This window comes from Capricornis sumatraensis, chromosome 16, assembly GCF_032405125.1.
Source record: "Capricornis sumatraensis isolate serow.1 chromosome 16, serow.2, whole genome shotgun sequence".
Lineage (NCBI taxonomy): Eukaryota > Metazoa > Chordata > Mammalia > Artiodactyla > Bovidae > Capricornis > Capricornis sumatraensis.
The window spans coordinates 83,441,074-83,453,941 of NC_091084.1; the positions used below are offsets into that span (position 1 = coordinate 83,441,074).

General features: G+C 50.8%; 1 protein-coding gene across 1 annotated transcript in view; it reads left to right on the plus strand.

The window, feature by feature from the left end:
- Positions 1 to 12,868, plus strand: part of LOC138092321 (beta-galactosidase-1-like protein 2) — a 40,356-nt gene that overhangs the window by 5,134 nt on the left and 22,354 nt on the right. Inside the window, exons 3-6 of the mRNA XM_068988098.1 lie at positions 848 to 943; positions 1,030 to 1,227; positions 7,579 to 7,647; positions 11,528 to 11,623. Coding sequence (XP_068844199.1) covers positions 848 to 943; positions 1,030 to 1,227; positions 7,579 to 7,647; positions 11,528 to 11,623 — 459 coding nt within the window. The remainder of the gene's footprint in view (positions 1 to 847; positions 944 to 1,029; positions 1,228 to 7,578; positions 7,648 to 11,527; positions 11,624 to 12,868) is intronic.

Below are 12,868 nucleotides of genomic sequence, written 5' to 3' on the forward strand. Positions count from 1 at the left end.
GGAGGGGGAGGGGTGCAGGAGGGGGAGGGGTGCAGGAGGGGAGACGGGTGCAGGAGGGGGAGGGGTGCAGGAAGGGGCAGGGGTCCTGGCGGTGGGGGCGGGTCTCGGAGGGAGATGGGTGGGTGCGGGCCGCCCAGAGGCCTCAGCGGGTTGGGCACCACGTGGGTCCTGAGAGAGGCCGCAGTGGGCCATTGGCCTACAGGGAGCTCCGGAGGAGGCCCAGGGCGGGGTCCTGGCTGTTTCGGGGTCACCCTCTGTATGCGCTCCCCTGGGATGGCCTGTTGGGGGAGCAGGTCTAGGGCGGGGGTCGTCTGCACTGTGAGTCTGGGGCCTGTCACTTGGAGCTGGGTCCACCCTCCCCATGACTTCCCTGACACTACCCCCACCACCGGGTCCTCGGGGACACCCCTCACTGCTAGGTGGGCCGCCGTGGCGGCCCCTGTTCCCTGAAGAAAGTCGTGGGCCACGGGCCGCCGTGTGGGGGAGGGGTTGGGGGTGGTGGGCGGAGGCGACCCAGGCCCAGAGGCCCGGCCAGCCCGTATTCTCTGCTGGACACTGATCCCTGAGTCACTCAGCCGGAAGATGTCTCTGGCAAATCACCCGAGATGATTTTGTTTATAAAGCTTCCTTGAGGGACGCTTGGTCTTCTCTAAAAAGTCAGGGGTGTCTGAAGACCCCATGGTTCAGCAGGAGCCTGTCTGCACAGCCCACCTCCCTCCTGGCAGGAGACCTGGCCTTGGCATGTCTGGAACCCAGGATAGCTGTGCAGGCCTGCCTGCCTGGCCTCTCCCGGCAGCCACTCCTTCCCGGCCTGGGGCCCTGACCTCTGTCTGTCCCGTCTGTCTAGCATGCAGGCCTTCTTGTTCCTGGTGAGGCTGGTGGGCCTCCTGAGCCTGACTTCCAGGTTCCTGGTAACGTCCGTGTTGCAAGGCCTCCCAGAGAGGTAGGTCTGAGGGCAGGGCCCTGGAGCAGAGGCCCTCGCAACGGGCCCACCTCTGTGGGAGTCACACGCCTCCTGTGTTTCTGCAGCGTGGTCCAGGCTCTCCTGAGGCCCTCGCGCGTCAGCGAGCGGCTTGTGGGTCTGCAGGTGAGAGGCTCCAACTTCACACTGGGGAACACGCCTTTCCTCATCCTGTCGGGCACCATCCACTACTTCCGCGTGCCCCGGGACTACTGGAAGGACAGCCTCCTGAAGCTGAAGGCCTGCGGCTTCAACACCGTCACCACGTGAGTGCAGTCTGCCGCGGCCCTTGCACCGGCCTCTGCTGGGCGTCGCGGGCTCCCCGGGCCCCACGTGAGTGGAGCCCGCTCCTGCGGCCGTCTGTCTCAGCAGGCTTGCTCCCGCCTGCACACTGCGGTCTCCTGTCCCAGGCGGCTGCAGCCCAGCGTCCCCAGCCCAGCGTCCCCTCGGTCCGGGGATCTAGGCAGCGGGCCCCATCCTCCTTGGAGAGCTGCCCTGTGGGCAGAGTGGGCCCAGTGATGAGTGCCAGGGACAGTCCCGTCTCACTGAGAGGCAGGCCTGGAGAACCCTGTGACTGTCCTCACTCTGCTCACTGAAGTGAAGAAAGAACCGACAGGGGACTTCTTTTCCACCTTCTAAGCTTAGAAAGTGCCCATCCATTATTGTTTGGGTAGTTCTATTTGCGTCCTTTTCAGTGACTTGATTTTTAAAGTGTAAGTTTAGGAAAAATTTAAAAAAACCCTGTATTTTAAATATTTGGATTTTAACTTGGCAAATGATGGGGAATGAGGTTTTAAAGCATTTTCCCCCAAATTGTCGTGAAACCCTTCACACATCACATCATTTCCCTTCCTTGCTTCCTCATCGTGCTGTTGCTTTTGAATAGCAGAGACTCAGACGCCGAAACGTCATGAACTCTTACGTTCTGTAAAAACAAACCAGGAGTCACTGCGCTGTACACCTGAAAATGATGCACCACTGACGTCGGTGGGACTTCCATTAAAAATATCAGGGACCAGTAAAAATGTTAAAACATTTGTGGCTGAAATAAAACTGCCAGGTTTTGTCTGTTTTAGTATCCTTGTTTAGAAATATAAAAATTATCACCATTGTTTCATAAACTATAAGATGCTCTGAGTCACTCAGAGCAGAACATTATCTCAGAATAAAGCAGCAGCACCGTGCCTGCATTTTGTAGGAAAGATTGCACTGTCTTTACGTGTGTGTATATATATATACACGCATACATTCTTTAAATTGAAATATGGTTGATTTACAAAAGTTTTTGTGGAGAGTGTTAGTCGCTCAGTCATGTCCGACTCTTTGCGACCCGATGGACTGTAATCTGCCAGGCTGCTCTGTCCATGGGACTCTCCAGGCAAGAACACTGGAGTGGGTTGCCATTCCCTTTTCCAGGGGATCTTCCCCACCCAGGGATTCAACCCAGGTCTCCCGCGTCGCGGGCAGATTCTTCACCATCTGAACCACCAGAGTGGTGCTGATTGCCCCTCTACAGCAAACTGACTCAGTCACACACACAGATACTTAAAATCATTTTCATTATGGTTTATCCTAGGAGATTGGGTAAAGTTCCCTGTGCTGTAGTGAAAGTCGCTCAGTCGTGTCCGACCCTTTGTGACCCCATGGACTGTCCGTGGAATTCTCCAGGCCAGAATCCTGGAGCAGGCAGCCTTTCCCTCCTCCAGGGTGTCTTCCCAACCCAGGGATCAAACCCAGGTCTCCCGCGTTGCAGGTGGAATCTTTACCAGCTCAGCCACAAGGGAAGCCCAAGAATACTGGAGTGGGCAGCCTGTCCCTTCTCCAGGGGGTCCTCCCAACCCAGGAAGCGAACTGGAGTCTCCTGCACTGCAGGCGGATTCTTTACCAGCTGCGCCGCCAGGGAAGCCTGTGCTATAGAGGGGACCTTGCTTTTATCCATTCTAAGTGTGGCAGTTTGCGTCTGCTAACCCCAGACTCCCAGTTCACCCCTCTCCCCCCTCCCCCTTTTAAACTTAGAGTCCATTTGCTTCACGATGGTGTGTCGGTTTCTGCTGTACAACAGCTGTGTGTATACACTCGTCCCTCCCTCTTAAGCCTCCCTCCCCCCCAGCCTCTCAGCCGTCACAGAGCCCCAGGCTGGGCTCTCTGTGCTACGCTGCAGCTCCCCACTCGCTGCCTGTTTAACACACAGTCACGTATATATTGGGGTTTCTCTTGTGGCTCGGATGGTAAAGCATGTGCCTGCAATGTGGGAGACCTGGGTTCCATCCCTGGGTCAGGAAGATCCTCTGGAGAAGGCAATGGCACCCCACTCCAGTACTCTTGCCTGGAAAATCCCATGGACGGAGGAGCCTGGTGGGCTGCAGTCCATGAGGTCTCGAAGAGTCGGACACGACTGAGCGACTTCACTTTCACTTTTCACTCTCATGCATTAGAGAAGGAAATGGCCACCCACTCCAGTGTTCTTGCCTGGAGAATCCCAGGGACAGAGGAGCCTGGTAGGAGGCCATCTGTGGGGTCACACAGAGTCAGACACGACTGAAGCGACTTAGCAGCAGCAGCAGCTGGGCACAGCAAGGAACCTGTGGACGAGAAGCCAGCATTCGCTCCCAAGGGCCACATTTTACAGCTGTCAGGCTGCACTTCTTTCTTTCTGTCTTGAACAGGTCTTCAGTCGTGGGATAATGCCGCTGTAGGTTCACAAGCGCTCCGCCCCAGGGTGGAGGGTCTCGACGACGCTTTGCGGACGCGCTTTGAGGCGGGCTCGGGTCCGGCCCATTTTCGGTGGCGCCCTGTGGCCCACCCCTTCTTGCGCCATCGCAGCACTTCTGGTCTCTGATATCCTTTCACACAGGTTTCTAAATGCGTTTACCCTGCTTTGTGTTCGCGGAGCTTCCTGGGTCTGTGGTTTGACAACGGCCCTTCGCTTGGGAAGTTGTTGGAGCATTGCTCCTTGGACTGTTGCTTCTTTCCTTTCTCCCTTGAATCTCCTCTGGCGCTTCTGTCACACGCGTGCTGTCCCGCAGGACTCGGACACTGTCCTCCTTCCTTCCGTGTTCTTTCCTCTCTGCAGCTCAGTTTGGAGGGTGCTCCTGCCCCGCCGCAAGCTCACGCCTTCTTCCCGTGGCTCTGTGACAGCTGAGCCCATCCGGGCGCCAGCCCCTGTGTGTTAGCGCTTCCTCCTCATTCTCAGAGTTCCCGTCTCTGCTCATGTTGCCCACCTTGCCCACTGTCCACTTCCTCCTTTCGCACCTGAGGCAGCGCTGTTTTAAATTCCCGCTCTAGCAACTCCACGGTGTCTCCCATGTCGAAGCCTGGTTCTCATCTGCTTTGCCTCCTTAGCAGTGGCCTTTGTTTCTGCCTGTCTTCCAGCTTTCTGTCGAAAGCCGGGCGAGCTGGCGCGGGCGAGAGGGCCTGGCACAGCAGGCTTGTGTGGGAGCTGGTACGTCTGTCTGGCGTGCGGGGCTGCTGCTCTGACTGGTTTCAGAAGAACTTCTCTTGCGTCCTTGCTGCTGTCTCCCCGCCGCCTTTGGCTTCCCCTGGAGATTCCCCTAAGCAGGGCCTGAGGCCGAGAGTGCCTCTGGCTGTAACCCCTTCTGTCTATGGGAGCCTGTAGACAGACGCGCTGCGAGGGGAGGGCGGAGGCCGAGTGCCGTCGGCCTCGGTGGGTCTCTGCCCCGAGCTGGCCGCGTAAGGCCGGCTCGGTGGGCTTCTCTTCCTCCCCGTGGTCGTCTGGGGAATGTCCCCTGCAGCTCTGGCAATGGTACTCTCGGCTGAGGGCGGGCGTTTGTCAAGGACAGAAGAGCCTGGATGTGCTTTAAAATGCCCACTCTCCCCTAACCCTGTGGGAAGCGAGAGGGATCTGTCTGAGACCTTCACAGCGAGAACCCTGGGGCTTCTGCAGGTTTTGCCTCTCAGGCTCATTGATACAGAGCCTCCGGCGAGCCGTCACTTACAGAGTGAATGTTGCTGCCAACCCCGGCTCCGGCAGCTGGCTTCAGCCCTGGCCATCTGCTCTGAATGAATGTCATCAACTGTGTTAGGAGCCTTCTCAGAGAAGCAGGGCCAGCGGGGGTGGGGTGTGTGTGTGTGTGTGTGTGTGTGTGTGTGTGTGAGCTAAGGAACTGGCTCATACAGCGATGAGAAATCTCAGGATCTGCGGTTGGCGAGCTGGAGCCGCAGAGCTAGAATGGTGAGATTCTAGCCCAAGAGATGGCAGGTGTTGAGGGAGGGGTGGTGAGACCTGAGCCCGAGCTCAGCAGCCAGGCGTTGTCGGGGGGGGGGAGGGCGCACAGGGTGCGGAATGTTTGGTCCAAGTTCCCCAGCACAGCCTCACTGGTAATGTTCAGCTCAGTCGCTCCGTCGTGTCTGACTCTTTGCGACCCCATGAACTGCAGCATGCCAGGCCTCCCTGTCCATCACCAACTCCCGGAGTCCACCCGAACTCGTGTCCATCAAGTCAGCGATGCCATCCAGCCATCTCGTCCTTTGTTGTCCCCTACTCCTCCTGCCTTCTCCTGGAAGAACTTCCCACAGTCTGTTGTGATCCACACAGTCAGAGGCTTTGGCGGGGTCAGTAAAGCAGTAGATGTTTTTCCGGAACTCTCTTGCTTTTTTGATGATCCAGCAGATGTTGGCGGTTTGCTTTCTGGTTCCTCTGCCGTTTCTAAATCCAGCTTGAGCATCTGAAAGTTCACGGTTCACGTACTGTCGAAGCCTGGCTTCGTCACTGTCTTGTATTCACTTTCATAGTCGCACTTTACTGAAGTTTGGCATGTGTCCAGTATCTAAGCACTGAGCTCCGTGAGCTTAGCCGCATGGACGTGCTCCTGTGGCCTGGCCTCAGAAGCCTTCCCATCGCCTGCAGTCAGGACCACCTGGCAGAGGGGTGGCAGAGCGTGTGTCTCCAACGCATACATCACCGTGGCCTCTTTTGAACTTTATGCACCTGGAATCGTACAGCCTTTACTCTCGTGTCTGATCTTCTGCTCAAGATCATGTTTGTGAGCTTCCTCCACGATCTGCCATACTCTAGCTTGTTCATTCCCATCACTGTGTGTAATTCCGTCAAGCACCGCACCAGCACGTGTTCTTCTGGCCTAATGTGTAGCTCGGGTCCAATTTCCCTTATTGAGTTTCTGTCTGGATGATGGGTCCACTGTTAAAAGTGGGATATGAATCATTTTTTTAAGGATCCTGGATTTGTCCCCTAAGTTCTTATATAAAGTTCTTTACCTAAATTCTAACTTGTCCTCCTTTCTAACAGTAACACACTGGGGCCGCAGCATCTTGCCCTGATGTGTTTGCATCTCACCCTCCTTTGTGCCATGCTGTGTCACGAGCCTTATTGTTTAAAACTACGAAATTCGTGAAACATTCTTTTCCTGGTTTGAACATCCAATTACATCCAAGATAAATTTAAGGTGACAAAACATCTTTTGTATTTACCCACGTATTTACCGTCTTTTGATGCTCTTCATTCCTTTGTGCAGGTGACTGTTCCTACCGGGTGTCGTTTCTTTCTGCTGAGAGACTTGCCGAAGTCAGCTGATCGTGAATTATCTTAGATTTCATCTCTTTGAAGGATATTTCTCTTTCATCTTAAATTTTGGGGGGTAATTTCACTGGGTATAGCATTTTAGACTGGTTTTTTTGTTGTTTGGCGCTTCGTTCTCAGCACCTTAAATACGTTTCTTTGTTATCTTCTGACTTCCACATTATCTTCTGTAGTTCTTATATTTTTAAAACAATCATTTGTGTCATTTCTCGTTTTCCTCTCTCTGGTTGCTTTTAAGGCGTTTTCTTTGTCGTTGCTTCTCAGCTATCTGCTTCTGATGCATTCTGGTGTAGGTTTCCGCCCCCCACCCCCACCACCACTTGCGGTTCATTGACGTTCTTGGGACTGTAGGTTTATAGTTTTCATCAATTTGCCAAAATTTGGTAAAACTTCCTATTTCTTCTAGTAATTTTATCTCCCCTCTTCCCCTGGGACTTGGACTTCTTGATAAGATCCCACATATTACTGATGCTTTGTTCATTTTAACTTATAGTGGTTTTCCTGTTTTCCAGTTTGGGTAATTTCTTTTGCTCTATCTTAAAACATCCTGGGATTCTATTCCGGTTTCTGTTCTGTTGTTAGTATCAGTGGTATATTTTTCATTTCCTGCTCTTAATTGCATCTAGAGTATTTTTGATTTCAGATATTATATTTTTTAAAATTTAAAAGTTCCTTTGGGATCCTTTTTATATCTTCCATTTTCTTCATTATGATCATGCTTTTATCTACTTATTAAAGATGTGGTATATGTTTGTTATACCTTTTTAATATTTTTTTGCCGGTTTCAACCTGCATGTCATTTCTGGGTTTATTTCTGTTGCTCAATTGTTTTTTCTGGCTTATGCGTCAATTTTTCTGGATTTCTTTGCTTGTTTGTTTTGGAGAGTGAGTTTGGCATACCTAGTAAACTTTACATGGATATACTGGGTATTGTGAATGCTATACTATTGGGTGCTGATTTCATTTTGTTTTCATTTAAATAATATTGTATAATCTAATATTATATAATTTATAATTGTAAAATAGAAAGTTTTCACATTTCTTTTTTTCTCTGTTTCAGGCATGTTCCTTGGAACCTTCATGAACCAAGAAGAGGCCACTTTCACTACAGGGGGAACCTGGATTTGCTGTATGTTTCCTGTCTAAGTCGCTGCTTCTCTGGCTCACAGACGGGAGTTTGACTCTGTAGGGTCAGATGAAGCAAGAGTCACCTTGCTTTCCCTCTGAGAATCCCCCAGAAGCTCCGATGATTCCATCCCCCAGATGGCAGCCCCCTGAGCAGGGAGCCTGTTGTCAGTGGTGGAGCCCAGACCTCCATGTCCGCTGCGCATTTCACCCACGTGTGGCTCAGACAGCGTCCCTGCAGCGCTAATCTACCGCGGGGACCCCACTATTTCAATTATAAGAGGAAACTTCTGAACTATAGTTTGTAGGAGTTTTGAGATGTAATACAGTAAGAGTAATTGTTCAAAACTATGTATCTTCCATCCACTGTAATCCTAACTGTCTTTGATGCTGGAAATACACAGACTATGTGCTGTGCTGTGGAATAAGACTGTCTACCAGTCAGTTCAGTTCAGTTAAGTTGCTCAGTCCTGTCCGACTCTTTTCGACCCCATGAATCGCAGCATGCCAGGCCTCCTGTCCATCACCAACTCCTGGAGTTCACCCAAACCCATGTCCATTGAGTCAGTGATGCCATCCAGCCATCTCATCCTCTGTCGTCCCCTTCTCCTCCTGCCCCCAGTCCCTCCCAGCATCAGTCATTTCCAGTGAGTCAACTCTTCTCATGAGGTGGCCAAAGTACTGGAGTTTCAGCTTTAGAATCAGTCCTTCCAATGAACACCCAGGACTGATCTCGTTTAGAATGGACTGGTTGGATCTCCTTGCAGTCCAAGTGACTCTCAAGAGTCTTCTCCAACACCACAGTTCAAAAGCATCAGCTCTTTGGTGCTCAGCTTTTTTCACAGTCCAACTCTCACATCCATACATGACCACAGGAAAAACCACAGCCTTGAACAGACAGACCTTTGTTGGCAAAGTAATGTCTCTGCTTTTTAATATGCTATCTAGTTTGGTCACAAATTTTCTTCTAAGGAGTAAGCGTCTTTTAATTTCATGGCTGCAATCACAATCTGCAGTGATTTTGGAGCCCCCCAAAATAAAGTCTGACACCGTTTCCACTGTTTCCCCATCTATTTCCCATGAAGTGATGGGACCAGATGCCATGATCTTCATTTTCTGAATGTTGAGCTTCTGAATGCTAAGCCAACTTTTTCACTCTCTTCTTTCACTTTCATCAAGAGGCTTTTTAGTTGCTCTTCACTTTCTGCCATAAGGGTGGTGTCATCTGCATATCTGAGGTTATTGATATTTCTCCCGGCAATCTTGATTACAGTTTGTGTTTCTTCCAGTCTAGTGTTTCTCATGATGTACTCTGCATAGAAGTTAAATAAACAGGGTGACAATATACAGACTTGACATACTCCTTTCCCAATTTGGAACCAGTCTGTTGTTCCATATCCAGTTCTAACTGTTGCTTCCTGACCTGCATACAGGTTTCTCAAGAGGCAGGTCAGGTGGTCTGATATTCCCATCTCTTTCAGAATTTTCCACAGTTAATTGTGATCCACACAGTCAAAGGCTTTGGCACAGTCAATAAAGCAGAAATAGCTGTTTTTCTGAAACTCTCTTGCTTTTTCAATGATCCAGCGGATGTTGGCAATTTGATCTCTGGTTCCTCTGCCTTTTCTAAAACCAGCTTGAACATCTGGAAGTTCATAGTTCACGTATTGCTGAAGACTGGCTTGGAGAATTTTGAGCATTACTTTGCCAGCATGTGAGATGAGTGCAATTGTGCAGTAGTTTGAGCATCCTTTGGCATTGCCTTTCTTTGGGATTGGAACGAAAACTGACCTTTTCCAGTCCTCTGGCCACTGCTGAGTTTTCCACATTTGCTGGCATCTTGAGTGCAGCACTTTCATAGCATCATCTTTCAGGATATGAAACAGCTCAACTGGAATTCCATCACCTCCACTAGCTTTGTTCATAGTGATGCTTCTTAAGGCCCACTTGACTTCCCATTCCAGGATGTCTGGTTCTAGGTGAGTGATCACACCATCGTGATTATCTGGGTCATGAAGCTCTTTTTTGTACAGTTCTTCTGTGTATTCTTGCCACCTCTTCTTAATATCTTCTGCTTCTGTTAGGTCCATACCATTTCTGTCCTTTATCGAGCCCAGCTTTGCATGAAATGTTCCCTTGGTATCTCTGATTTGCTTGAAGAGATCTCTAGTCTTTCCCATTCTGTTGTTTTCCTCTATTTCTTTGCATTGATTGCTGAGGAAGGCTTTCTTATCTCTCCTTGCTATTCTTTGGAACTCTGCATTCAAATGGGAATATCTTTCCTTTTCTCCTTTGCTTTTTGCTTCTCTTCTTTTCACAGCTATTTGTAAGACCTCCTCAGACATTAGAGGGAGGCAAATAGCAGCTGAGGACTCGTAACCCAAACTAGGGGAACAGGCTGCGGTGGGTAACAGCAGAGGGGTAGCTCCAGTACATTGGGACCCCGAGCAGGAGTTTGTTAGACATGATTTCAGGCCACAATCGGAGCAGTCAGAGGTGTGGGAGGGCGCTGACCTGAGTTAGACTGACGTTCCTGCCTCAGCGAGGGAACCCCGACATCATCTGTCAATAAAGATCTGTTTTCATTAGGGAAGGTTTAAAACAGATATTCACAGTGAGTGTGCATTGCTCTTCCAAGAGAGAACCAGGGCTTCAGGGTCTTTCCCTCTCGTAGCTTAAGCTTCGCCAGCACCTAGCTTTCAAGCCACGGCGCCCGCCCTGCACCACGCCCACAGTGGGAAGCAGGCGGAGGGGGGTTTCTGGCAGCGGGAGCACTCGCTTCTGCTTCTGTCCTGGTGCCTTGGGATCAGCCCGGGTCAATGCAGGGTGGCAGGATGTGTAGGTGAGCATGTGCCCGGGAGGCAAGGAGCAGGCCCTGGGACTAACTTCACATTTTCCTGGAACGGCAGTAGCGCCATCTGACTCTCCTGCTGGCTCTGAGTAGAGGAAACGTCAGAAAATAGAGCTGGAGAGATAGTCAAGCTTATCTTGGCCCATTTTGGGTGCTATGCTGCAAAATTTGAAATCTGTTCCGGAGGGGCTATGAAGTAAGTCACTGGGGGAATTTTAATTCGGGAAATTCAGGAAGTTACTATTTGCGTGCTGGTGGTATTTCTAAGAGGCAGAATAACACAGTTAAGATTTCTTTTCTGGAGGCGGATTGCCTTTTAACGCTTCCAGTTTCCCAAGAATGTGACCTCTGACTCCTTAAGTGCCTATTTTCTTATCTGTAAAATGGAGGTGATATTGATCCCTATGTGATAGAATTGAGAGAGAAAATAATTGCAGAACCGAGTGTACTGAGTGCTGATGCTGATTGCAGAACTCAGTGTACTGAGTGCTGATACTCGGTACACATTACTCCCGTGTTTGTCCTGGATGATTCTGCGCTGCCTGGAGCGGCATCGGCATCGGAAGACGGGCGGCAAGGAGGGAGGGAGGAAGCCGTTGGAATGGACGCGAGTTCTTTACGCAGGGTGGTAGCGGTGAAAATTAAGAGGAATTTCACGGTCAGAAATATTAACTGCAAGGAATAAACCTGATTCGAGGCAGACTGGAAGTGGGAGATAAGGAAGGAGGAGCCAGCGGGGTTCGTGAGGGCGGGTCCTGGGTGGTGCCCTCGCGGGTCAGGAGGCTCCGCGCTGGTCCAGGGGGCAGCCGGAGTCTGGCCGGGGTTCCTGCGAGTCGTACGCGTCCTGCCCTCGGGGCCTCTGGACTAGGGCCTTTGTGCGGAAGGAGGCCCCGTCCCCGGGTCCTGCCTCCGGCAGGGACCTCTGTGAGCGGGCTGGGAGTTGGTTCCACCCGTCCTAACGCAGGAGAGGCCTCGCGGAGGCGGCGGTTCCAGGCTCGGCTCTCGGTGACTGCCGCTGTTGCCCCCTCCTCAGCGCCTTCATATCCTTGGCGTCAGAGGTGGACCTGTGGGTCATCCTGTGCGTCGGCCCCTACGTCGGGAGCGACTTGGACCTCGGAGGCTTGCCCAGGTGAGCCGCGCTCGCGCCCCGCGCCTGTTCGGCAGCAAGTCGGAGCACAGAGTCTCGCTTGGTTTCCTAGGGGTGCGTTTAGTCCGTGCCTCGCGCCCCTTCCGCTTCATGACCTAGAAAATGCACTTTAGAATACCGAGAACGAAAAGAAAAAAAAAAAAAGAATACCGAGAACGATACGGTGTTTGTTTGTTTTTTATAAATCTACATCTCATCCTTGTAGTGCAGAGGTGGGATCCTTCTTTTCCTTAATGAAAGCTACTGGCTAATCGTATCATGTAATCGGTCTCTTTATAAGTTCTAACTTTTGTGATGATACTAATAATAGAACAAAATTGGATTGATTACCTCTTTTCAAAGAGGGTCTTTTTTCTTAGCATTTGTAAATGGTAGTGAAATGTACATAATATGAAATTTACCATGTAAAACAATGCCATTTTGTGGCAATCGAGTGCATCAAAATGTTGAACAACCGTCACCACTGTCCTGTCCCAGAACGCTTTCTGCTGCTCAGAGAGCAAGCCCCTGCCCGGCCACCCCCAGCCCCTGGCAACCGCTTCTTTCCTTCCAGTTTCTGTGGGCCTGCCTCGTCTGCACACTTCATATAAATGGAATTGTACCTTATGTGACCCTCTGTGCCTGGTTTCTTTCTCTTGGCCTAATTTTTTTTCCTGCTGTGCCATGCAGCTTATGGGATTTTAGTGACTGAGCCCAGCACAGAGCCCTAACCACTGGGCTGCCAGGGATGCCCCTCCCTTGGCATAATGTTGTCAAAGTCTGTACATGCTTTAACATGAACCAATTCCTCATTTTTTAAATGACCAAATAATATTCCATTAAAAAACATTTTTTAAAAAACTCTGAAACATTTTTATAAAATAATCTCATACCAGACTAAGGTTTGGTGAGCTTTTTTTTTTTTAAAAAAAGGCCAGATGATCAATACTTTCAGCTTTCAGGGGCTCAGACAGTGTCTGTGGCGAAGTTCATCTCTGCCGCCGCCTCAGGAGCACAGCTGTGATGACATGTAAGCCAGCGAAGGGTGGGCCAAGTGCCAATAAAACTTTATTGATAGGAACAGTCAGCAGCTCTGACCTGGCCTGTGGGCTGCAGCTCAGCGACCCTGCCCTGGTTGCTTCCACGTCCACAAGCCTCAGTTGCATTTGGGGGCAAGAGGTGGCGGTTGAGGTGTTGAGATGTGTGTGACCGAACACAGACGACTTCTTCTTAGAGACGGGTTAGCAC